Below are 25849 nucleotides of genomic sequence, written 5' to 3' on the forward strand. Positions count from 1 at the left end.
CGATTATAATTATCTCAGCAGCTCGCGTCAGGCGGGTGCACACAGCACATTATGAAACGTCGGCCCCGTTGTGCGCCAATTACGTTTCATTTTGTGGGCGAGCACAGATACAGGGAGGGGTCGACTTTTTCATCGTCGGACAGAATCCAAGTTAAACGTAACATCAATGCAAGCGAAAATCTACGCTGGGGCAAGCACGCGATAATATGCGGGTCCTTGCTTTTTATCCCTCCTCGCCTACGCCATCAATAATCGTTGGCGCGCTGTTGCGGCGACAACAGAAACGCTCTCTTTTTCAATTCTTCGCTTGATTCATTTCCACGTAGATTCCTTCCCCTCTTGTAAAGCTTAATGTGTAAACGGTCACGTCATTACGTCACGCGAATTCAATTAGGCGCGACACGTACATTTTGCTTGACTATCACCGCACGCGAGCAACGTGCACGTTTTCGGAATGGAACGGGAGCCTCTTTTTATCTCAAGAGTCTGGAATGCGGAGGTTTTGTTATTATAATCGGTCGATAGGTGAATTACTCTCTTAACTTTTCCCTTTGTCGAATTTTCGCGGGCCCGACTGATTTATTGACCGAGAGCAAGCAGACAGACACTGCATGAGTCAAAAATATCCAAATCAATATTCAAGGTATTTTTAGGCAACAATTATTAAGTAGGCTCGACATTCGACGACTTTGAAGAAATCTCTGATCGAGCAACACCTGTTCGCGAGACAATTGCCACAATGTGGCCTACATATATCTGCCTACGGAATAGTCGCGCAGTCATCATCGTGGTAAATAGGCCATGATAAAATGCTATACGCGATAGCACGGCGGCCAGCTCGTGCAGCGCAGGCCTATTAATTTACCATAGTGCTCGCCAGATGGCCAACCCACATGTTTCGTGTGACCTGCAAGAGAAGTTGCCAACTTCAACAGATAAGTAGCCGCAATGGGGTTGTTAACGTCATCTCTGGCTCCTCTTCAACATACGTATAAATCTTTCGCCTTTTACTAAAGATTTCCGTGGAGGGGAGCATTTGAAGAGTCTTCGACTCAATTTTTTTACGTAGCCTGACGAAAGTTAGGCTCATTATTCAAATTCAAAAAAAAGACCCTCTCTTCTCGCTTACTTTTCCTAAATCTTTAATTTCATAAATCGCTCGAGCTAGTATACTTTTTTACAGCTCTGCCAAAAATCTACGTTAGTGTCGTGTTTGAGGTATTAAATCTAATCGTCCTCCCCGAAATAGGAATCGACGTTAATTTTGCAGTTCATCTCTTCATCAGTGATTTTCAAGTTTTTTGTCAAAGTCACAAATTCATCCAACGGGCATATAGCTTTACAACCCGGAAGAGTTATTGTTGTGGTCTCTTCCGGAAGACCTCGAAAATATAAAATCTGCAAACAGAAAAAGCGCAAAGTAATTATTGAAAACAATCAGCTGCATTTAGCAGACAATACGATAACTTACTTTTACGTAATACTGTTGATTTTCACTGAGAAGCTCGAAAAGAAGAGCGCTACCAAAGTCAGGAAAGTGCAAATCATACACGCCCAATAGCTGCATAAGGCTTATTATGTTTTTGTCGTGGCCGCTGAACAGCGTCACTTTCGGGGTTTTCTTCTTGTTAGCACTCTGCAAATTTTCGGTGATTTGACGCATTAGCGTCCCTACGAATTTAACAAATTTAACAAAAGAAAAAAAATTAGGTATAGTAAGAGAAAATAAGCTGTATACCTGCTTGTAATCTCTGTAGCATCCTGTTGTAATTTCCAATTACGTAATACAGTTGTCTCAATTGAATCAATCTCTTGTCGGCTAATACGCTGAGCATCCATGCTTCCATTGTCAAGTTCATTCTATGTTCGATATCCAAATTGTTATGTAAAAGAAGAATGTCGTTGAGAGTAATGTCAGATTTCTTGCCCACGATCAGCCTTAACTCTTTGAGGTAAGTTTCGTATTCTCTGAATGTAATTTGTATTTCCGTTGAATTGTAAACCTTCTTTAATTCTTCTATGTACCTAGATTAAAACAAACGGCGTACAAATTAACAACATTATTCTAAAGTCACATACCATTCGCATCTGTCTCCGTCAAACAGTAAACTATCCTTTAATTCTTTGTATACAATCGGGATAGGTTGCCAGTCCAACTTATCGTTCCACCTGTTCGACGACAAAGACGGAGGATACAGGGCTGCTAGTACCAATTGCAATGACATCTTCGTCCTTGGCGTGTCCGAACTGATGGCATAAATATTTTCATGCCAGTATTCTGTACCCAGCAACTTCGAATAATTGTTTCGCAGTATCTGACCAAATTGATACATCCTTCGCTTTCCTGTCTGCATATGAAACATCGACTGGAACGTTAGAGAGAGAGAGAGAGCGCGCGAAAAAGAAACAAGAAGAATCGCGCGAACCTACATTTAATAGGCCACCGGAGCCCATTGGGTAGAAGGTATGGTGCATATGGGGGTCGTTGGGAAACCTCTTGGGAAAAGTTTCGGGAGCTCGATCACCGTGCCTGAATAACTGCAAGTCAATTGGTACGCCTGAATTATCAATCCCAGTCGATTTTCAGTTTGGAATATCGTATGTATTTCTTACCACGTTGAGTTGCACCACTTTTGGCTCGTTGCAGTGTGCGATGTCCGACCGAAGTATTAACAATGTGCATAATAGAGCGATATGATTTAATCGCGTCATTGTGGTGTCAGTGTCTGAAAAGTTCGAGTAAATTTTCATCTTTTGAACTGAAATTATGATTTTTTTAAAGAGTTATCAATAAAAATTGGTCATTTTGCGAAGAAACCAAATCAAAGCGTGTAAGTGAAAAACAACCGGAAAGGCTATCGTAAACCGTTGATTCATTGATCCTTCAAACGAAACGTGAACGCAGTCAATCAAACGTTTATCTCATAGCGTATAAGTATCTCATCGAAAATGCCTGCTTTAGAAAATAATTAACGTCTATCTATCAGAAATAAAAAAAGGGCGAGGTCCATCAATTTGTATGCAATCTGCAAAATGCACGGCACAAAACATACGAGGGCAGAGATAGAAGGCAAACTACCAATAATCGATTCTCTCGTGCTGCTGTTTGAGAGCAACGTGTTTCCTATAGGCATGTAGCGCGCACATTAATCCTCTTTATTCGGGGTGCGCGTTTATCAGCCTCCTCTCCCATGCATCGCGCTTTATTCGAGGTCGTTAGTTAAAAATAGGCAGAAGGATCTCGTACATACACATCCTGCCGCACCCAAAAGATATTTTCACATGTACAGATTCTCTCTCTCTCTCTCTCTCTCTCTCTCCCGCTCTCTGCGCGTCTGCGTTTCATAAATAGTCGAGGTGAAGCGAGCGCGAGAGAAAAACCACGAGCCGACAATGATGTGAACAAGAGCACCACTATATGCTCTCTTCGTCGAGTTGTTATATGGGGTTCTGTGTCAGTTAGTAGCTCTAATGTTTTTTTACATAGCTATATGCACGTGGCTACGCTCAGCGCTGTGCTCGGAATAATTCGATGCCACGAAGCTTTCTCGCATAAACGGTTAACGCTGTGTTCCCTCTTTAGACTCCTTTTTGTTGACTCTCAGCGCTTTGATAACACCGACTTGATTTCTATGCTTGTTATCGAGGTGGAAGAGCGAAGCGCTCTAAGCGATTATTGGCCCAGTAAAAATCTTCAAATTTCAGATTACGAATATATGGTCTACTTACGCAAATATAAGAAATGTGGAATTTTTCAGGATGAAATCGACGAGCACGGAAATAGCTCGAATATGCTTCACTTATTCATTTCCTTTGGCAACTCTTATTGAATGGGCATTTGCGCAAGCTAAGACTGCTACTATTCTATTATAGTGATGTCGAAGACAACTACTTTGTTACTTACGTCTTTACTGGCGAACGTCAGTGAGACGCACTGGTATTTTATCGATTTACCACGAAACGCTGATTATATCTATACATATAAATACATATGTATATAAGAACATTACGTTTTTCGTATGGACGATTGAGTAATGCCTTTCATAACTCGCAGTAGTACAAGATTTTAAATGCATTTCGATAATCGTGATGCTGATAAGATATTAGAGACCTAGCAAAGTGTTTGTTTTCCTTAGCGAGATTAATCTGGAAACTTGCCGTGTTTTGCCCATGCGATTCATCCATATTTACTTTCGATTAGCGTCTCTGTGCAAATTAGATCATTTCCGTTTTGAAAATTAAAGCCGTTGCTTAAACAAATGTGCACAAACTTAGAAGGAAAAATTTCTTTTTGCACGCGTGAAGCTTGCAACTGTAACGAAGTCAACTGCGAAATAAGTCTCAATCTACTGGCTTATCAAACAGTCCCATTTTCTCTCGTAGACGCGTAAATTCACCAATTAAAACCTGCATTTGTACCATGCTTCGAAAAAATCGCTGGATGAGTAAGCTCCGAGGCATGCGTTCAAGGGCTCCTTCAGTTCGCGTAATACGGGCGCACTCCCCCACAATTAGTGTTCATGCATATAGACGATAATACCGACTGACTGGCAAAATGGAAAAAAAGAATTTCTCAGTCGAGTACAGCTGCACTGAGATTGGACGCGACAGGTCTTCGGCACATTCTCTCGAATACGAGATGTGGGCATTCTCTTTTCGGTACATGCCGTGTGGTCGGGCAACTTTGCAATTCGTTGATTGTATTGAGGGCTTGTTCCTTTTTTTTTATTTTCCTCTCTTGTCGAACTTCGAGGTGATACGTATTCCCCGAAAGCTGTTGGTGAGATAATAAAAAAATGAAGAAAACCTCGGTTAAGAAAATCACCGTGCCGATACATGTATACATACGAACGAACGTATTATTACAGTTGCTCGACCTTTCCCACCCAAATACGCAACACATGCATAGGCCGCTTGCGTACAGATGTACGTGAGAGAGCGAGCGCTACCAACTTTGTCGAGCCTACAATACACCTGTGGATACTGAAATTCGCGGTGCCCCGTGCGGTCAATTGCGGAATACATATCTAATATTGACCTAAGAGCGTTTTCTAAAGTGATTATTGATCTTTCAATTTCTACTTTGAGTTCGTTCTACTTTTTCAACATTCAAAAGCCGGCTTTCATTACAAACTTGTTGCTGCGAATATTTCAATCCAAGTGAAAGTCCGTAATCGAGTGGGTATTTTTTACGCATTGTGAAGAAAGAATTTAAATAAAAAAGACAAAAGCGCGTATGCTCTTCATGACGTGTTATAACGATTTCACATTCAGATAAAAAGTACATATCTCTCTCTCTCTCTATCTCTCGCGTGTGAGTGATTACATACGAATTATTTACCTAGTCGCGTGTAGATGTGGTAAAATTAACTTCGCGCTTGAATGATAATTTTTTTAGTTAAGGTACGATACAAAACTTTACCTATATTGTGTATATTTCTGTCTCGTATAGATGCGCGATGGTGGAACTACCGCACACAACTAAAATTCACAAGGTAGGTAGAAGTAACCGATTTTGAATTACTTCGTTTTTATCAATCTATAGTCTTGCTTATCTCGGATACAATCTTTCCTCTCGAGGAATTATTCTACTACGTATCAGTATGGAATTCGTAAATGACTGGTATTTGTTACACTTTCATGGCAGATTGGCATTGGCAAAACTGATGTTGATAGCTCGAATTAGCGCTTGTCCGAAGTGTGAGCGAAGTGTAAAAAAATAGTAATTCGCAAATTCATATCTTTGTTCTGTTTTCTTTCATCGATTGTTTGAATTTGGTCAAGTTGATCAGAATTTGTATATCTGCGATAGCAACGATTATAATTGCATATATTTATTAAAATCGTCAAACTATCAGTTAGCTTTATTGATAATAAACACACCGTATTCAGTGGAATAATCTACAGTGAGAGTGAAAGAGAGAGAGAGAGAGAGAGAGAGAAAGATTATAATATTCCAAAATGACAAACTAACGCACCCGTTGAGAGAGCTAGCCAGCTATAACAAGTGAAATCTCTTCTGGGAGAAAATGTTGCCACATGCGTGTTTTCATTTGGCGGTGTGTGTCGCATGAAGCGAGCAGCATGCGGGCTAATCTTTTTTGTCTTTTACAGGTCTACTTGTGCTACACAGTTGCGTCCTTGATTGATCTTGCGCGTCAAAGGTCTTTTCCGCCTCTCAAAATCGATCGAGACCTTGTATAAAACCCAATGCCGTGTCGCACGCAGTACTGGATCGAATTTCAAATTCGATGCAGCGCTCACATTCTCGAATGCAGCTCGAACGTTTTAATTTTAATTACCGCTTCGCGGAATGTTAGACATCGAAGCACTACAGCGAACTTGTTGTTTCACGCGGGGAATTCCACTTGACTGTGCAAAGAAGATCTTAACCGAGAGGACTGCCGAAACACAATGTTTTTTCGCTTTCACTCTCCTTTTACTTATTTTGAGTTTGGCAAGGACTTTGAAGCGTCTTGTTCTCGATATCACACGCTTGAAGTGCAAACCTGTATGGTAATACTGGCATGTGCGTGATTCATGTACGAAATCCGATTGGCAGATTTTAAAGCCCTTAAATGGGAGCCTATTCAACAGCTGACGCATCATTGTAATAATTCCTTTTTTTCATATAACATAAACAGGTCTATAAGAGAGATGTTCGTCATTTCCAACACAACATTATCATTCCATTCTGACAACCTCAGCGGAATAATGATGATGCACTTGAAAACGTGCATCATGCATTATGATTTTCACGCTTGATTTCGTGTAAATGTGCTTTTTTGTTTTTCTTCCTGTGATGTCGACTGCATCAAAAAATTGATGACGTTAATTGTCCTGAAGTTGGCTGACGCTAATGAGCGATGCGGATATTGAGAAATAATAGAGAAATATTCAATACGTTAACACGTGATATTTTGTTGACTTGGGAATCATCACAATTTGGTACTCGAATACTTTTGTGAATAATATATCTTTGCATCCCAGCGCAGCGAATAACGCGTCAGTCAAGCGCGAAAAATGATATCACGAAAAAAAAAAAATTGGCCACAAATAATCGAAGTTCGCGAGTTTGCTTCTTTATTTCAAGCCTGACTGAGATGAAAGAAATACTTCCAGAGTATATTATTAAAATTTTTAATCGGCGAAAATAGCGCGTGTGTAATTGTCATAGACGTTTCCGCAACAGCGATGACTCATCACCGACAGCGTGATGAATTTTAAAAATCGATCTCTGCTCCGAAAACGCGTTGGTCATTGCGAACGAAAATATTCCTATATCCACAATATTAAAAAGCTCAACCCAAAGACAGAAAAGTATTCGAAAATGTCCTGTTACCGTGGGCACACATGACTCCAGTTCCGCTCCTGAGCGAATGGAAGGGGGTGCGTGTTGGCAAGCCTGCCTTTGGCTCTGCTGCGTGCCGACTGCTGCGCGAGCGCTGCCGCAAGCCCGAGCGAGCAGCTCCCATCAGTCGAGTCGGTGCTGGGCTACGGATACATTGTCGATCACCGCAACGGCTCGTCTGTAGGCTTTTGTATATTACAGAGCAAATCGTTCGTGTGTGCATTGCGCGCGCCCGTCTCGCCGTTGCTCTTCATAGTTGTGATAACAGCGTATCTCCCGACACAAGTTCTGTGCAGAATAAAGAGTGTGTCGAGTGTGCAAAGCAAGTTGGCAAAGTGTGCTTTTCGTGGACGAGGAAGAAGCGCCATTTGCGCAACAGTGTAAGTGTGTGAGAGAGACCAGTGATGCCTCCTCGCCTCCTACTCTTCTCGATTTGATTGCCAGCGTCGTCCGGTCGCGCGAGAGGTGTATCAAGGTGAGCATATACATGTATGTGCACACATGTATAACGATGACGTGCGCGCGCCTGAAAGAGAGAGAGAGAGAGATTAATTTATTTCTATCGGAAATATGGTCTGGGTCCACTCTCTCAGTCATCATCATCGTCAAAACAAAAAAAGAGTCGTGTAGAAATCTGATTTGGGGGTGTCTTGTCGACGGCAAGGCCGCACGCGAGTAACAGAGACAGACAAAATGTACGCGCGCACGGCGGAGTAGTGGCGGCACACCCATCGACGCCGCCATCCGAATGGGTAGCCAGGGGCGCGTCTCGTACCTCTCTCTCCCTCTCTCTCTTTCTCTCTGTCTCCCTTTCTCTCTGTCTCGCGCTCACTCTATCTCTCTTCCTCCCCGTCTCTCTCTCACACACTCTCTCTCTCTCTTTCTCTCTCTCGTTTTTTCGCTTTTTTCTGGGGGTGGTCTTGCTGTGCGGACAGGTAACATCGCGCACGCTTGCGGCATCGATTTTACGTCTCCGACGTCGTCGAGTATACACGCGCGCAGAATGGATAACATGTCCACAGAGTAGTCGGAAAAGAGAGAGAGAGAGAGAGAGAGAGAGAGAGAGAGAGAGAGAGAGAGAGAGGAATGCAGTTCGTAGCCTAGATTCCCCACTATAAGAGACGGACTTTCACGAGTGCTGAGGCTGCGAGCTGCTACTGCTTGCCTGCCTGCTGTTTCATGCCGTTTCGCGAGACTTTACACACACGTCGTATTGTACGTACTTAAATTCCGCCTTACCTGGCCAACTACTGCGAGGCCATAGACTTGTAGGCGCTTAACATGGTTAATATTACGATGATCGATGTATTCTAGTCCCTTCTGCAGAAAAAAGAATTAGCAGCTGTGCGTGCGTGTGTGTGCGTGCGCGCGTGTGTGTGTGTGCATGTGTATGTATGTATGTATGTATACATGTCGCTTGTTTGTTATTCTTTTTCGCCTTCGTCCAGCTGATTAGATTATTTAGTTTATGATCATTCATTATATAATTTTGATTGATGATGTAGATTGTATACTGGTACGTCATTAGTCAAAATTTAACGAGTGTGCTGCTGTTTGCATTGGTTTTATACGTACGATTTAATTGAACGCGAACATTGAGAATTGAAATTGCTGTTTCTCTATGTGTAAAAAACAAAAATCATTAACATTCTTGTAGCGTAAATAATATCGAATGAAATTGGCGCTTGCGAGAGTGTTCGAAAAGAAAAAAATGTTTTCATCTATCTCAATCGCTTCTTACAATTTGTATTCATCTTACGTTCCTTGAGAAAAAGAGAAGATTGCTCTAGAGCAACAAAACTTTTTTCAAAAACATTACCGCGCGAACTTTCTCTTCAGCCTATCACTTGACACCGGCAGTTTTATATTAAAAGAGATATATATTTTTGTGCTGGAAAATTGAACTCGCTAGAACCTGTAGGTGGCATTCTAAACATTCCAACGAATGAAAAAATCTCGCATTGAAAAGCTATAAATAAAGCGGGGAGGGAAGGGAAAACTATACTTAGCGTGCCATGAAAACGCCGCTAGTAAAAGCACATCTCTAACTTGTGGGCAGGTCGTAAATAAGAAGAGGTGCGTGTCTCGCAAACTTGAATCGCATTACAAATGTATTAGCACTCTTGATGGCATGCCCCTAAACAATCCCATGCTGTTGTTTCGTAACGATCGGTAAGTAAAAAGAGGGAAAGCCGTAAAGATGATAATCTCCGGAGTGCAGGTGCACTGGAGCGCTTTTGAGCGTGATGGACCAGGCTAAGCGCCGTAGTCGTGATTTATATTGGCGAGAAATTCCAATTGGTGTCATCGTCGCAACTTTCCACTTGACAAAGTCGGCCGCTGCGAGGTCGACAGAGATTTTTTCGTTGTATATAAAATAAGTTCGTCGAACTCGCCTGTGTCCCCCGCGTCTTTGGTATTTCCGCTCTCATGGCCTCCCGCATTGATTACGCCTTCATACGCTTACAAACTGCCAGTGTAAATACGCGGCACTTTGCGAGACAAACTTTTATTTCTTTTGGAGACAGTCCAATTTTTTATCGATGCGCTCGTAGCTTATAAAATCTAACTGACTTTTGATTTTTGATGGTGATTCTTCTTCGCATCAACCAGCGTCTGCCAAGTGACAGTGCGAAACGTTCTTTTTTTTTACAGGCGTCGACAATGAAAAAAGTTCATTTTTTACAGTCGGATGAGTTTCTCTTGTTGACACGTACATTCGCGTACTGCCAGAGAAAGTTTTTTTTCTGTAAGTGATGTGAATTTGCCATACGTTTGCATGATTTAAGCCTTTTTCTTTAAATGCTCATTCACAACGTCAATAACAAACGTGCGTGTGTATGCGTTCGAGGTTACGGTGATAAGCTTTCTGCGAGGCAGGTTGTCATTGAGTAATTTACAAACTGGAACGTCATTTATCGGAACAACCTTTCTCTTAAAAAATGAATCACTCGAAAATGAAGTCAGTAAAAGTGCATATTTTTCTTTGACACACGCTTTTATATCTAATAAATTGTACCGAGATACATACTGTCAATAATGAAGATAAGGTGCGAGATAGCAGCGAGTTGGTAATTACACGTCCATTATTTTTAATTAATCGTTTAAAAAAAGAGGAGACGTAACTTTCTCTCCCATCATATCTAATTTTTTGGGAAGTGTGTGTGTAGAAAGTATATAATCTGTGAAATAGTAAATTTCGATTCATCACTGAAAATGACGCGACTAATTATCAATTGTTTTGAAAAATGTATTCAGCCTTGAGTTGTACATTACGCGACTGAAAAATTTTTACTGACAAATAGAAAAACTACACGTTTTTGTGTTTTACGTAACGTCTAATTGTTAACAATTGTGAAATCTTGAATACGAGGTATGATATGACGTAGTATTGAATTTCGAACGGATGGCAAATACGTCTTGATATGTTTGAACAGCTTTTCCTCATTTTTGCTATCTCATTAGAATACACGTTTCCAGGTTTTCGTCATGAGTCTCGCACTCGGAATCAATCTCGCCTTCGAATGTATCCACTTGGTTTCGAATTTGTATCTCTCGAATATCTGAAAGAGTATCGTCTCTACGTGGGAAAGTCATAAAAAAATTTATTAAAAGTCGACGCTTTGCGAGGTAAAAACGTCAATATACTCTTTTTGCGTCACAGGCTGTCCTGATATTGGTGAAACACGACGAGCGTGCAATGTATAAGCGTGTTCTGGGCAAGTAGTTTGAAAAGTACAGGGCTGTAAGCTCGAATCAAGCGTTCCAATGTCAATTCAACAGTTGGAGAAAAAAGCACGTCTTTCATTGGTTTCGTAGGACACGCGCGAGGGAAGAAAAAGGCAACAATAAGGTTGAGCGACAATTGTTTATTGTTACAGATAAAAGCAAAGATGCGTCTCAGATGACTGTTGGCTTAATCGACGGCAGAGGTGGCTGATCTGAGTGCTACAACAGCGAGGCAGCAAGCATGAGCGAGCTACTGGCAATGCAGTCGTCGGGCTGCGTCAATGTGGCAGAGTCAAAGGATACCCAGGTGACCCAATTGAAACGAGCCAAGTTGAACGGCGGCGCCGGTGGCAGCAACGTGCCGCTCGTCCACGGCCGTTCAACGCAGCCGGTCAACGCTCGCAATCGCATAACTAGCCATCAGCGAAATCACAGCCTCGACTTCAGGTGATGCATATCTAGACGCCGTTGCCTTTACGTAACGCACATTCTCGCGCCCGAGATAAGGCTTCGGAAAATTTCCGCTTATCCAATCGCCAAGCAGACATGCGATGTTTACAATCGTATTCTCATAGTATCTAGAGCATCAGCATTGACCTTGCTGTTTTTTCTGGCCTTTAGGTCGATGGGCATTCTGCTACCACCGGTGCCGCAGGCTACGGTCACCACCTTCACCATGCACCATCGAAATCGAAGTCTCGACTCGGCTTTGCAAAGAATACCAGAGGTTGACGTTACGCCGAGCCCTGAGTGCGAAAATAATCCCACGCCTGCTATAAAAACTGCTTGCTCCGCTTCTCAAAATCGAAGTCGCGAGAGGGACGATTTGGCCAGCCTGGGGTCTGACGATTCGGGCATTCTTTGTGGTTCTGATAGCGGCTCTAGCGATACTGCCAATATCACCACGAGGTATTAATCTCTACAACATACTCGTTTCATGTTTCATGGACTTGTCAAGATTGTTGTTGTTTATAATGCATGTAGATGATTAAACCTTGTTTTTCTTTAAAAATGACACTTTTCTTTTCGACATTCTGCAAAGAATTGATCGTGGAAAGTTTTACACTCCCCATACATTCGTTTGATTTTTATTGTTATTGAGCGGTAAAGCCAAAGATTGTTAACAATTGTAAAAGAGATCGTATATCTCAATAGAAATACGGTCAAACGTTTACCGGCGTTTATTCGAGGGCATAATAATTGAAGACGACTTGCGAAAACGAAAAAAAAAATGTCGCTACTGGGAATCAATAGAACGAGAACGAGCGTAAGGCGGTAATCTCTCGGATTCGCAATTCATGGATTTACGAGTAGATCTTTAGCCTTGATTCAAATTATTAAAAATGATCGACTATTTCACCTATAGTATCAGAATTACGTTACGTTAGCTTTCAAAATGGAAATCTACTGCATACAGATTGTCACGTTGTTCTTTGTGTAAGAGATTTCACGAAGATAACGCACGACGTCACTGATATAATTCATTTTATTGCCTTTGAACAACAAACATATCACGTTCGATACAAAATAAAATAATACATCGTTCAATCAAAAACTCAGAATGTCGTTGACAGTCATAGATGCTAATGTTTGCATATGAAATTCCGCAGGGAATCAAGCGTCGATCACCTTCATAGTCGAGAAAGCCTGGACTCGTCGTTATCTCAGACCGGCGACGTAGACATCGATGTGGTAGACGGTGATTTGTGTAATCTGTCGATTTCTCCAGTACAACTGGACGACGAACTGACGTTGTCGAAGCAGCAGCAGCACGTATGCGACAGGCAACCCGATGCTTCAGATTTGCAGTTGAATCAGTTGGAAATAGCGACAGTGCAGCCGCGCGATTTGGCCGGTGCCGCGATGACGTTGTGTTGTGGCACAGGTCAACCTGAAATCACGCTCGAAACCAAGCTCACGGAAAAAAGGAAAGAAACTGCACAGCAGCCAAAACCCTCTGAAGGCTGCTTACTTAGGTTATTCGAGAGCCAAGTTTTCGACATGTCCATGGCTATCTCTTATCTATTTAACTCCAAGGAGCCTGGAGTTCAAAGCTATCTCGGTAAAGCTCGTCGCCAAATATACGTAATTTATTTTCTTTGGTTAGCTTAATGTGAAATTTGAAACTGCAACCCTTGATTTGCAGGTAACAAGTTATTTAGTTTTCCCAATAGCGACATCGACTTTTACCTACCACAGTTGGTTTTAATGTACATACAGTTACACGATGTTACGGAAGTTCTGTATCCATATCTCCTTCATAGGTAAATTATATTTTCTCGTCAATCAATACGATAGATAAAAGATATTTAAACGTTGCTTTCGTTGTATTTTAGGTGTAGGCATTCGGTAGATTTTTCATTAAAGTGCGCATGGTTGCTAGACGCTTACAGTTCAGATGCTCCAATGCATTCGAAAAAGAAATCCGACGGGACCAAGTTAAAGAATCTGATTCTTTCGGACGAGCTGAGGTAAGACTTAAGTTCCTCTAGCAAGTTTTATATATTTGAAGTGAAAGTACTGATTGATGAATTAATTGAAACAAAAAATGTTTAGACCAAAAGCAAAACATCATCGTCCGTCTGGATCTCAATTGTCCGCTATTCCTCCGCTCTCGTCAATTTACTCGGCAGCATCACCAATGAAGAAAACTCACCAAAGATCTCAATCTGATGCCACTGGACTCTTTCAAAGTCTACGCCGTAGCCATTCCGGTTTGACAAACAAGGTTAGCCTTGGTGACCTAGGGTCTGGTCGAGCCTTTGACAATGGATGTACCTGCTTTGATTCCTGCCAAGGAGTGGTAAATGATTTACGAGGTCAGAAGACTGACTGCGTCTGCAGTGTACGTTAAACTCTTAATTGATCAGTTAATTAACTTTCCTTGAAACTTGAATGATATTTATTTATTTATTTTTGTAGGCACCTAGGCTCGCACCAGAGCTGGAGTTCATTCGAGCGCTAATTAAGATTGGGAAGCTACTTGGGACAATCCCTACGAAAGAAGGCAAAACGGTTCAACTTGTTGCGGAGCTGAATACTTTAAACCTCAATCTACCGGCTAGAGTGTGGCTACCACTGCACGCGGCTGTGCCACATCACATTGTTCGGATACCTCCTCAATATGCGGCAGTTCTCAACAGCAAAGACAAAGTGAGTTGAATTGATATTGATAAAAATAATTATCACGTAAATGGCTGCGTGTCGTGTAAAACACTTAAATAATATATCGTTTGTAGGCTCCTTATATCCTATATGTAGAAGTTCTTGAAGTAGACGACTTGTATACATCGCCAGTGCCAACAAAAATAATCTGGAACTCTTTAAGACACACGAAATCCGAGGAAAATTTGCAGGGAGTTGAGTCTGAAGTAACAAACGATGTGCCAAGAGAAAAAAGCGAACAGCCGCAGCAGCAGCAGCAGCAGCAGCTTCAGCAATCTTCTCCGGTAGCAAAACAAACCCCAGTTCGAACAGGTTGTTCACGTAATCCTGACGTAACGTTCCACTTCATTGACGACGATCCAAACGACTGTTGGAGTCAAGAGGACGACGAGATCACGCAACAATATCTGCAATTACACAAATCTAAAGATAAGGACACAATATCGGAAATGAGCCAAGAATCTTCAGATAGTCGAGAACGAGTATTTGTTCCTGGCGACGTCAGGAGGCGAATTGTTGAGGCGGCTAATGCGCCTAAAGCCACTTGCAGACACGATCCTGAAGATCCGTCCGCTGCTGTATTGAAGGAGCCATGGGAACAGAAACAAAAGAGAATACGGAATGCAAGTCCGTATGGTCACTTAGCGTCGTGGCGCCTTCTCGCGGTTATTGTTAAGTGTGGCGATGATTTGCGACAAGAATTACTGGCGTCTCAACTTCTCATGATGCTTCAAAAAGTCTGGCAGGAGGAGCAATTACCATTGTGGCTACGCCCGTATAAGTGAGTTTCTACTGCTTATGTATATTGGTTTTGTTATATTAAGTGTGTTGTATGAATAGTAATAATGCTCGCTTTTTAAGGATTTTATGCTTGTCGAATGACAGTGGACTCATTGAACCTATACTCAATACCGTGTCGCTGCATCAACTAAAAAAACTTAACTGTCAGATGACCCTACTGCAATACTTTGAACAAGAATTCGGACCTCAGGAGTCGGAGCCCTTCCTTATCGCACAAAAAAACTTCGTACAGAGTTGCGCGGCATATTGCCTTGTCAGTTATTTAATTCAAGTTAAGGATCGACATAATGGTAATATTCTGCTGAGTAGCGAAGGTCATCTCATCCACATTGATTTCGGTTTTATGCTATCGATTTCTCCTCGAAATCTTGGCTTCGAAACCAGTCCGTTCAAACTGACACCTGAATTTGTCGAAGTAATGGGAGGCAAAAATTCGACAATGTATAAAGTATTCAAGACGCTTATTCTACAAGGATTAATAGCCTCAAGGAAACACATGGACAAAATTGTTAATCTTGTTGAAATAATGATATCAGGTAAGTTATTTAAATAATTTTATTTAACATTTATGCAGTTACAAAAATCACACGAAAAAACATATTTTTTCACCATTTATAGGAGCTCAGTTGCCATGTTTCCGAAATGGTGGTGCGTCAACCGTCCAGAGTTTTAAGAATCGATTTTGCTTGTCTTTTACTGAAGATCAGGTACGGAAACACGTGGACGACTTGGTGGAAGGAAGCTTGCGCTCATGGTCAACGAAACTCTACGATCAATACCAGTACTTCGCGAATGGCACGCTTTAAACAAATCTAAAGTAAAGAAAACAAGAACATTAATTTCGATTGTCGTCTCCGCCGATATTTCTATATGTAGAAGCAGTATCTAAATTTTATAAGCGCTTCTTTCGAAACAAAATATACTTCATAACATTCCAGAGGCGTAAAAGCTGTATTGAGTATTCAACAGTGGCTGAAGACTGAAAATATTTAGTATTTCGATATTGTTACGATTCTAGCGTCTAAAACAAAACAAAGCAACTAAATAAACAAATTTACATTTTTGGTCGAAATAATACAGAAGAAATACGTATTAATTATCGGTAAATTGAGTGATCGACGGTCAAAACCAGAAATAAAATTAACACGATCAACGGTAGTTTAAGCAAGTGTCCGTTTTTGTTACGTAGACTTTGATATGTATGAGGTTTTACGGACAAATTGAGAGATAAGAAATGTACATTATGCTACAAATTCGATACAAGTACGCGAATCAGTAGCATCGTAGTTATAAACTGCTGCTGACGGAGTAATTTGTTGAAGATGCCTTATAAATAGAAAAAAGTAAATGAAACCGATGAGACGGATAGTAGAAGTGCGATGTATTGAATCGATCGTAGTTGTACAGAGGACAATCCGTAATTTGTGTACACACGCACACACTTACTCACACACATACACACACACGCGTGCGCGCGCGCACATACATACGTATGCATGTATGTATGTATGGAGAAATTCATTAGCTTGTAGATATAAATTCGATTTAAAGTGACTCGATGAGAGTATATAAATGCGCGACAAAGTGAGAGAGAGAGAGCGAGAGGGATGAATGAATGAATAGCACAGCAACCCTTATTTACAGAGCGACGATACATGAGTCGCTGGAGGCGAATACTCAAATTATTTCCTACTTTATATATGTATAAGTAACAAAAAACAAGATGAACGTTAATTCTGCTATCTACGGGGAACGACTAATTCCAGCAGTAATAGCGGTTAACTCCACCGGATTTTTTAAATAAGCGAAGGACCGTAAGTTTTTATATGTTCTTAATAATAATACATAATTTCCATAGTCGTTATTAAATCATAGAAGCGCCAAGACACGCATCTTAGTTTGGAAAGAAAAACAAAACAGACGATTAATGAAGACGAACAAATAAGTAATAAAACCACCGGAATGCATTATCGTGTAAATTTTCGAGCGGATAAATTATGCTATTGTAAATATATTATTGAAACTCATTGTTTAGCATGTAATTGCAGCTAAATGTGCATAAAGCTTAAGCAAAGTTACGGGAGGACAAGTCCAAGTTAGCCTTGTTGTAAAAGGTGTCTTATGAAGAGCCTCGCCGTAACTTCAAGTGTCTTATCTATCTTTCTTCTGTCTTTGTTATTTCATCGATCGACAGACAGACCAGCAATGTTGTTGTAACGGCAAGTGTGTACCACTAAGGCTTCAAATAAAGAAACAAAATTAATATTTAAAATGAAACAAAACGAGGGAGACATGTTCCTATTTTTTCGTGGATAAAAAGTCTTCTCGCAACGCAAATTTTTGTCACTTCGTTATGTTTCTGGTCTGCCTTCGTTCTTTTGCCTCATTACAAGATATTAATGACATTCAATACCGAATAAATATAAATCACCAACATACTAATGACATTTCTTATTTATTCTCACAAAACAACTTTTAATCCTAACATTTGATTTTAAATCTCTCTTCATATATGCATAGAACACCAAGAATAGCGAAGTATATGTAGTAAATGAAGGAACTGATCTCCTTGATTTCATCTCAGTAAATACGATGAAAAATTAGACTCGATGGATTAGTTTAATACAACTACATTGACATGATTTCGGCTCTTACGATTGGGCTGTTCCTTTACAATAGTACATTACGATACAAGCGCGGGAAAGCAGATTCTTGTCTCGTGTGACATTTACTCCCGAGCGAAGCGAAGCAGAAAACGTGCGTTGAAAATTGCATTTTCCACATGTTATATCAAAAAATACGGTACGACACATGTTCGGGAAAAAGTTTCTCGTCTCGTGTACCTTTCCACCCTTAATTCGCTCGGGCGTAAACGCCACACGAGACAAGAATCTACTTTCCCGCACTTGTATCGTAATATACTAATTTTAGGTTTGGAGATTTGTTCACGTAACTTGACAAGTAAAAAATGATAGCCTAGTATTATTTTTGAAACATGATTTTCAAACAATTATTTTTTAAAGAAACTGATAGACCAGGTGATATATCTAGACCGAAGTACTATGATCGAAAATTGATTCATAGCACTTCGATCGCTAAAAACTATCGACTATTTTTTTTCTTTTCTGGTTGCGAGCAGTACTCACGATTAAGCATTGAAGCAAAATCGACCTATTAATTTACATTAGTTTGTATATCTATGGAAGGGTACAAGGGGCCATTAATTATTTAAAAAAACCATATACACAAATCAATTTATTGCAGTAACCTAAATTACTATGTGCAATCATATGCTAATTTAATTTGTAATTATATGATATTCCTAATTGTGTATGGTTGTAATTCTAATCAACCCTTTTCCTCCCAAATAACACAAATTTTTTCTTAACTGTCATCTTCATATCTTTTAATGAAAAAATCGTATGAAAAATTTATCAAGCATCACATCTTGTAGATTTTGACCTCCTCTTTCGAATGCCGTTGACAAAATTTACCTAAATTGTAAGCCGGAAATGTTATTGGCCGGTTTTCCAGAAAATTCACAAATTTTTCGCGTTTTTTTTTCTAAAAAAAGTATATTTTGAAATGGAAAAAGTTTGCACACACCATTGGAAACACTGTTATCGGTGTTATAGATGTCTTTTCTTTCAAATGCTGTTGGATTTTTTCCGAAATTTAAAATGGCGAACACAAAATGGCGTTCGAAAAGAAAAATTTTTTTTTAAACTTGACGAATTTTTTTCTCCAAAACTATCAACTTTAGTGAAAAATTTCTAAGAACAAAAATGTCTTCGAAAATTAACTCTCTCGCCTAAAGTCCTATCGCGTCGCGATCAGGAAAATCGACTTTTATCGAGGGTAGCAAAAAAAAAATAATTGTTAGACTTGAAATTTTTAAAAATGTTGTGAAACCAATTTGAAAAAAATGTATACTAGGAATAAAATTGATTAATTTTTTACTCAAAAACTATTGACTCAATAAAAAAATTCATAATAACAAAAGAGTCTTAAAATTTACCAAGGAGTACTCTCAATTTTTTCAGAATTTTCCGAGTTAATTTTCGAATTCGTGGAAAATCGGAAAATCGAAATTTCCAAATTCGCTGTAAAAAAATCTGAAAAAATTTGAGAGTATTTCTTGACTAATTTTAAGATATTTTTGTTCTTAGAAATTTTTCACTAAACTTGATAGTTTTGGAGGAAAAAATTCGTCAAGTTTAAAAAAAAAATCTTTCCTTTCGAACGCCATTTTGTGTTCGCCATTTTGAATTTCGGAAAAAATCCAACGGCATTTAAAAGAAAAGACATCTATAACACCGATAACAGTGTTTCCAATGGTGTATGCAAACTTTTTCCATTTCAAAATATACTTTTTTTAGAAAAAAAAAACGCGAAAAATTTGTGAATTTTCCGAAAAACCGGCCTATAACGTTTCCGGCTTACAATTTAGGTAAATTTTGTCAACGGCATTCGAAAGAGGAGGTTAAAATCTACAAGATATAAGCTTGATAAATTTTTCATACGATTTTTTCATTAAAAGATATGAGGATGAAAGTTAAGAAAAAATTTGTGTTATTTGGGAGGAAAAGGGTTAATTCATTCCTCATAAGCTACACAAATCAATAAGAACGTAATGTTGAAAGATGGCAATTAACTTTCTGATGGTCGTTACCGATTTTTACGTAAAGGAAAGTTCAAACAAGCTATTACTTGAGAAGTATGTAGTACATAAGGATTCTAATAATCAAATAATGTTACATATCTTGAGAATACTGAAAATAGAAATTTACATGAATTAAATAATGAAAAAAATCTACAAAATTGAAGGTAAGTACTTGTTATATTTGTTTACAAGGCTAAACAATTGAAAAAGAATACTAACTCACAGTTATGATAGAAAGAAAATAAAAAAAAATATTTTTAAATAAACGGCTCAACCGAAAAAGCTGAAATCGATTCAATGCAATTGAATAATTAAAATAATATATCGAATCTTTCTTTTCATCACGTTTATTCAAAGGGAAATCAGGGAGATAAATTTCTTCATTTATTATATATTTCTGTGTTCTATATACATATATAGAGGGATCTTAAAATTACTAAGTACTGCAACGAATTCATAAACAGGTTTGTTAACTTTTGATACGATTTTTATAAATTTAATATAAGAACAACTAAATGTTAATAAAGTAGTGAGGAGAAGGAGTGAAATAATAGAAAAGTCGATTTAAGATTCAAATTCACATTATATTTTTATTTTGTACACCGAGTTTGGTAATGTAAATACTTTTAATTGACTTAAATTAGTAAGTAATTAAGTGATTATATAAATATGTTAGTTTATCAGTCCTCATAATAATGGTTTCGTCTTGCTGATGAAAATTACAGAAAAAACACGTGAAAAATTACAGAAGCATTAAAAAACCACAATTCGTTTCCTATGCAACTGTATTAAATTTGAAGCGTTTTAATTTTTATCAAAAAGACGAAACGAAGGAAGTTATGGGTACTCATATCGTCATAATATTTTGCATGCTTGAGCAATGGAAGTTTAAGGAACGCAAAAATCTTTGAAATATCGCAAATATCACATTAGTTTCGTTATTTTTTTTATCTGAGATTTACTTGGTGAAAATGCAACAAAACGTTTGAAATCACACTTCAACATTTTAAGATCACAATCATGTTTTCAATCTTAAATTACAATAAATATTTAGCTTTATAAATAAAATCTAAGCGTTAAATATTAAATAAAATTAATTAAAATATCAGTCCATTCAAGATGTGAACAAAAATAGTCTTTAAAAAGTCTCCAAACTTGCTAAAGTTGAATAAAATACAAAATTATTTTCACCAGGTAGTTCTCACTGTGAGATAAAAAAAAACAATAAAGAGAGATAGACAGACATAGAGGGAAATAGACAACAAATTTGAAGCTTATATTCTAGAGAGTTGTTGCAATATATTTGTCGGTAAGATGGCCTCTAGCTTTTCAAGCACATAATGGAAGGGCATGGAAATCCAGGATAACATAGACCTGGCAACCACTCCCATAGTGTCAGGATACTGATGTGTGAGTAGGGCGACCAGAGCCGTGAATGAACACAGTCCAGCAGTAAAAAGGATGAAAAAAGGTAGTTCCTTTTTTGGGTAGACACTCACCTCATGGAATGATGGTAAAAGTTCACGATCTGCACACTCTGTACAAGTCGGATAAGGATAAAAAAGGTGGCCCTTTTCCAAAGGGTAAGGTAACATTCTAAAGGTACCTTCCCAAGTACAGTGTAGTAGATTGAGTGCACCTTCCATCTGTTTCCAATGTGGTAAGTGAGAGAAAGCATATGCTATTGCTTCTGAGTCACCCCTTTTCAGTACATGTTCTGGTGGTAGAATAAGGGGTTTCATTTCTAATAAGTACTTTGGGACATGTGGGTTGAACTCTACTGCTCTATGAATTGCCTCAACTGCTGACAGCTCAGCAGTTGTTAGACCTCTTTTGCTTGCAATGTCTGGAGAAAATTTGTCTGCTACTAATCTAGCTTTTAGTAATGCTGCTGTATAACATATTGTAGCTGATTTTGGCAAACTTATGTCATCATACTTGGCTAGCACTGCTTGTACATCAGCATAGGCTTGCATTTCTAGTAAAGCCTCTATTAAATTTTCATGAATGTTCAGTACATTCATGATTGGAGGTACTTCTTTGGTTAGATCTCTAAAAATTTTAACAGCTTCTTTGAGCTTTCCTAGTTTTCTAGCGCACATGGCAAGTCTTCTCTTAACATAAATAAGAACATTAGTGTCTCTTCTGTGTATTGCTTCAGCATTAGCTCCTTGGTGCTGAGTATTTTGAGATTTTCTATAATTATTTTCTGCTACTTTGAGAGCATGTTTGAGAATTTTTTCAGCTTCTAAAATTGTAGTTGCTTCCTCTTCTGCAAGTAAAATATAAGCAGGTGCACAGTCTGGATTACGCTCCAATGCACTGTGTGCTGCCTTTATTCGTACAACTGGATTTCTTTCACGCCATGCAGTCTGCATAATTTCATACTCTGCTTTGCCTTTATCACCTTCACAGGTAAAAAATGTCTGGTGATCTTGAGCTGACAGATTCATGTCATAATATGTCAAAGGTTCTTTATTAGTGGCCCAGTAAAATCTTTGATATTCTGCTCCTCTAAATAAATTGATTGGATTACGCCATACTTTACACTCAGGCACATTTTGATTTGATGAATTTGTAGTGTTTGTACTACTATTGTTATTATCAGAATTAGCATCTCCACCGCCAATCCACGGAGAAATGTGATTTAAAGATACCTGTTCTATGAAAGATGTACCATACTTTCTGAAATACCACCATTCAAAAATTAAAATGAGACCTGATATAAGAGATGACGTTCCTGTAAGAGCTACATAAAATTTTGGAGTAAGAGTACTCAGGAACATTGTTGAGTCCCACATGCCTGTAAATAAAAGAGCCATTTGCAGGAAAGGAAACTTTATATACTAATGATGGATTGATCCTGAATTTTTTGTATTCAATACTCTGTCAAATATATGGCTGATCTGAAAAAAGTATATAAAGAATAATAATATGTAATATGAAACATATACAAATACAACAGAGATTAATGTAACATGAAATTTTATCTCAAAATTTTCAATGTTAAAAATGAATAATGAAATGTTTCATATATTTGTAAAATCGATACAAGCATTGAGCGCTGATAACCGCTAATTTTTAGAAACTTACAAAATACTGTAAGTTTCTGTCAGCACACGATCTTCACCTCTTCTTCTTTATAAATCCTAGTAGATAGTAGGAAATTACATTTATGGACAACTCTATGGGTTGAATGTTAATAAATTTTACATGTTTTTACAACCTTTTTCTTACGGTTTTTCTCAAGGTTATTTTAACAATGAAATCATTTTTTACAGTGAGAGCTTCGATACCATGCGATAAGAAGCAGCTAATAAGGTAAGTAGATACCTAGCAGACCGCCTAAAAAATGTAAGAGCTTACATGGTTATCGACAGTTGATTCCTTGCTGGATTACAAATCGGCTAATAAAGCCTGTTTCACATGTTTATAAAATAAAATTAAACTGTAATCTAAACAAACGCCATTCTAAAGAAAAGAAATAAGATAAAGTTATGATAATAAACAAATTGATCAAACAATTTACACTTTTTTATCAGCAGGACTATTTTTACGTACGTAAATCTATATAATTGATTTGTTTTAAAGGTTATTTTATTCATAATATTACTTTGGAACCAAAATAATTCATTGTAACAATTAAATATAAATACAAATTATATTAACTATTGTTATTTTAATTATAGATTGTTAAGCGTCTGACGGCAACCAATAAGTGGTTAAAATATAAAATGGTTAATGACGATTTACCACCTTATAGGAAAGATCCAGTTATCAAAATACTAGATACCCCGGAATTTAAATCCATTTTTACACCAGAATTACGAGCTTTAGATGCTGTATTTAAAAAATATAATTACCAAATAAGGGTTGCTGGTGGTGCTGTCAGAGATATTCTTATGGGTATGCATCCAAGCGATCTTGACTTTGCAACGACAGCAACTCCTACCCAGATGAAAGAAATGTTTTTAAAGGAAGAAATTAGAATGATAAATACAAATGGTGAAAAGCATGGGACAATAACAGGAAGAATCAATGATAAAGAAAATTTTGAAGTAACTACTTTAAGAATTGATGTTGTCACAGATGGTAGACATGCAGAAGTAGAATTTACAACAGATTGGCTATTGGATGCCGGTAGGAGAGATTTAACTATAAATTCAATGTTTCTAGATTTGGATGGTCGAATTTATGATTATTTTTATGGTTACGATGATCTCATGAAAAAAAGAGTAGCTTTTGTAGGTGACCCTGCACAAAGAATTACTGAAGATTTCTTACGAATTTTCAGGTAATGATTCTGGAGTATATCTTTTACTTAACATTTGTTACATTCCTACTTTTACATTTGAATTTTCTTACTACAGATATTTCCGTTTTTATGGACGAATTGCTGAAGTTCCAGATAATCATGATGAAAAAACAATTAATGCTATTAAAGAATATGCTAATGGTCTGGAGAGAATTTCAGGTGAAAGAATTTGGAATGAATGGAGTAAAATATTAGAGGGTAAATTTCATAAAGAATTAACTGAAAAGATTGTAGACTGTGGTTGTTCAAAGTATATCGGTCTTCCTAAAAATCCAAATTTGAAACAATTTGAAGAAGTTTGTCTGCGGGCTCAAAAAAATAATATAAAATTGAAACCTGTAACTCTTGTTACTGCACTGTTAAATGATCAAGAAGAAGTGCTGGAAGTATTTAAAAGGCTCAAATTCTCAGCTTACGATAGGGATCTGGCATTCTTTCTTGTGCATCATCGGAATGATAAACCATGTGAAAAACCTTTACAGCCTTATCAAAAAATAGTCTTGAAGACTATTGGAAAAGTATCAGATATAAGAGAATATGTCGCTGAAGTACTTAAATACAGAGGTTCTCTAGAACTATTAAAGGAATTTGAAGAATGGGACTCGCGTTTTCCAGTTAATGGAAATATGATCAAACCATATGCCGACAAAAACCATAAGGTGATAGGCGAAGTTTTGTCTAAGTTGAAAGATATATGGTTGGATAGTGATTGTCAACTGCCTGTTGAAAAGTTACAAACTTATATACCTAATCTTGCTGCTCAAGCTGTGGCAGAATTTAACGAAAAGTTAGAATTAAGGGATAAAATGAGAAAAGAGAGAAAGAAGTCTGTATCAAGATAATGATTGTACATCTATACAGTATCAAACAAATTACTGTTTAGGCTTCGTGTAAATAAATAATTTAATTTTTTTATTATTCAAAGACGTTTCATTGTCGCTTTTGAAAATAGGCAGTTTTTTGAAAAAATATTAACTTATTCCTCTAGTTTATTTTTTTAATCTTCAGTGTTTGTAGTTAAAAAATATAAGATTGAAAAATTTTATTTAAATAATAAAATCACTATAATTCTCTGCTCTAGATAAGTGTTGGTTTGAAAAAAAATTCATTGTAACGAAAAGTCGCATTTCTACTTTATAAAGTAAAAAAAACTAAAATATTTTAATTCAGACAGTAAAATTCTGATTATTCATTTGAAACAAAACGAACAATATAAACTTTAAGAAAATTTCGTTTTTCTACTAAAATAATGGACGGAGATTGTTCAAGAAGGAAGAAGGCAAAACAAAAAGCATATAGAAGAAACGGAAATTCGCTCTTTCCATTGTTGAAATATTGAATAATCATCAAAGGTATTTCATCACTAACACTTGCGCACGTATGGAGCGTGTCAAATACAAATTTTATTAAAAATTCATTTATGACAGGTTATTGGGTTATTGCGAATGAAAAAAACAGCGATGTCCAACTTTGACTTTATGGCATTTTTCGAATAGATAGTTTTACGGGCTTTGATCCGTCAAGTGACAAATGTTGCACGTTAAAAACGAGTTTTTTACTTGACGTCAGCCTTTGGCGCAGCCCGCTAAACTGACTGCTGCCGCGCTTCTTGTTTTTATTTCATTGCCATTGCTATTTCTCAGTTTGCACTTTTTCTATTTTTTTACCAGAGACCAACCGAAAAACATGTACGAGCCGTTTAATTGACTTTGATTTTACAGGACTCTTTACTCCTTGTACGTTATCAAAATAAAAAATCTTACTATTTTATATTTTGCTTCATACTTCATTGATTTTATTGTATACTAAAAATAATGATCATATA

General features: G+C 37.9%; 4 protein-coding genes and 1 non-coding gene across 13 annotated transcripts in view; 3 read left to right on the forward strand and 2 right to left on the reverse strand.

Moving 5' to 3' along the window:
• Nucleotides 1-667: 667 nt before the first annotated feature.
• Nucleotides 668-7574, reverse strand: LOC131667399 (venom acid phosphatase Acph-1-like). 3 transcript variants are annotated; one of them, XM_058940789.1, is made up of 7 exons: nt 7343-7574; nt 2614-2726; nt 2431-2538; nt 2080-2348; nt 1739-2025; nt 1472-1671; nt 668-1398 (listed from the first exon to the last, which is right to left on the reverse strand). In XM_058940789.1, the coding sequence occupies exons 1-7, from the start codon at nt 7572-7574 to the stop codon at nt 1228-1230; spliced, it is 1380 nt and encodes a 459-aa protein (XP_058796772.1). In that variant the 3' UTR covers nt 668-1227. The 3 variants fall into 3 exon arrangements, with proteins under 3 accessions (XP_058796772.1, XP_058796774.1, XP_058796773.1); XM_058940791.1 differs by lacking the exon at nt 7343-7574 and adding an exon at nt 5423-5463; XM_058940790.1 differs by lacking the exon at nt 7343-7574 and adding an exon at nt 3730-3843.
• LOC131667428 (U5 spliceosomal RNA) lies at nt 966-1087 on the forward strand. The gene has a single exon (XR_009302199.1). It is a non-coding gene; the product is annotated as a U5 spliceosomal RNA (small nuclear RNA).
• LOC131667393 (phosphatidylinositol 4-kinase beta) lies at nt 7478-17475 on the forward strand. 2 transcript variants are annotated; one of them, XM_058940774.1, is made up of 11 exons: nt 7478-7826; nt 11233-11527; nt 11702-11989; nt 12691-13142; nt 13227-13344; nt 13417-13551; nt 13637-13925; nt 14003-14233; nt 14320-15026; nt 15107-15582; nt 15665-17475. In XM_058940774.1, the coding sequence occupies exons 2-11, from the start codon at nt 11322-11324 to the stop codon at nt 15850-15852; spliced, it is 3090 nt and encodes a 1029-aa protein (XP_058796757.1). In that variant the 5' UTR covers nt 7478-7826; nt 11233-11321; the 3' UTR covers nt 15853-17475. The 2 variants fall into 2 exon arrangements, with proteins under 2 accessions (XP_058796757.1, XP_058796758.1); XM_058940775.1 differs by lacking the exon at nt 7478-7826 and adding an exon at nt 10835-10981.
• A 2812-nt stretch (nt 17476-20287) lies between these two features.
• LOC131667397 (protein ST7 homolog) overlaps nt 20288-25849 on the reverse strand; it is a 172120-nt gene continuing 166558 nt past the window's right edge. For 5 of the 6 annotated variants that reach the window (XM_058940784.1, XM_058940786.1, XM_058940781.1 and 2 more), the window contains one exon: nt 20288-22615. In XM_058940784.1, the coding sequence (XP_058796767.1) occupies nt 20984-22531 (1548 nt within the window). In that variant the 5' untranslated portion in view covers nt 22532-22615 and the 3' untranslated portion in view covers nt 20288-20983. Of the gene's footprint in view, nt 22616-22802; nt 22859-22935; nt 22964-25849 lie in introns of those variants that run through there. The other variant, XM_058940783.1, reaches the window with a different exon arrangement.
• Nucleotides 23122-25036, forward strand: LOC131667398 (CCA tRNA nucleotidyltransferase 1, mitochondrial). Its single transcript, XM_058940788.1, has 3 exons — nt 23122-23266; nt 23399-24003; nt 24080-25036. The coding sequence occupies exons 1-3, from the start codon at nt 23207-23209 to the stop codon at nt 24864-24866; spliced, it is 1452 nt and encodes a 483-aa protein (XP_058796771.1). The 5' UTR covers nt 23122-23206; the 3' UTR covers nt 24867-25036.

Source organism: Phymastichus coffea, unplaced genomic scaffold, assembly GCF_024137745.1.
Source record: "Phymastichus coffea isolate CEN01 unplaced genomic scaffold, Cenicafe_Pcof_1.1 PCOF00065, whole genome shotgun sequence".
NCBI classification, from domain to species: domain Eukaryota; kingdom Metazoa; phylum Arthropoda; class Insecta; order Hymenoptera; family Eulophidae; genus Phymastichus; species Phymastichus coffea.

What these genes read in the sequence shown, in the direction of transcription:
- LOC131667393 (XM_058940774.1), top strand. Translation starts at nt 11,322, where the DNA reads ATGAGCGAGCTACTGGCAATGCAGTCGTCGGGCTGCGTCAATGTGGCA. An exon ending in ATTCTTTCGGACGAGCTGAG is followed by an intron (nt 13,552 to 13,636) that starts GTAAGACTTAAG and finishes AAAAATGTTTAG; the next exon opens with ACCAAAAGCAAAACATCATC. An exon ending in TTGTGGCTACGCCCGTATAA is followed by an intron (nt 15,027 to 15,106) that starts GTGAGTTTCTAC and finishes TCGCTTTTTAAG; the next exon opens with GATTTTATGCTTGTCGAATG.
- LOC131667399 (XM_058940789.1), bottom strand. Translation starts at nt 7,574, where the DNA reads ATGCACACACGAACGATTTGCTCTGTAATATACAAAAGCCTACAGACG. An exon ending in TGGAGTCATGTGTGCCCACG is followed by an intron (nt 2,727 to 7,342) that starts GTAACAGGACAT and finishes CGAACTTTTCAG; the next exon opens with ACACTGACACCACAATGACG. An exon ending in ATCAACAGTATTACGTAAAA is followed by an intron (nt 1,399 to 1,471) that starts GTAAGTTATCGT and finishes TTCTGTTTGCAG; the next exon opens with ATTTTATATTTTCGAGGTCT.
- LOC131667398 (XM_058940788.1), top strand. Translation starts at nt 23,207, where the DNA reads ATGATAATAAACAAATTGATCAAACAATTTACACTTTTTTATCAGCAG. An exon ending in ATCAGCAGGACTATTTTTAC is followed by an intron (nt 23,267 to 23,398) that starts GTACGTAAATCT and finishes TTTTAATTATAG; the next exon opens with ATTGTTAAGCGTCTGACGGC. An exon ending in GATTTCTTACGAATTTTCAG is followed by an intron (nt 24,004 to 24,079) that starts GTAATGATTCTG and finishes TTCTTACTACAG; the next exon opens with ATATTTCCGTTTTTATGGAC.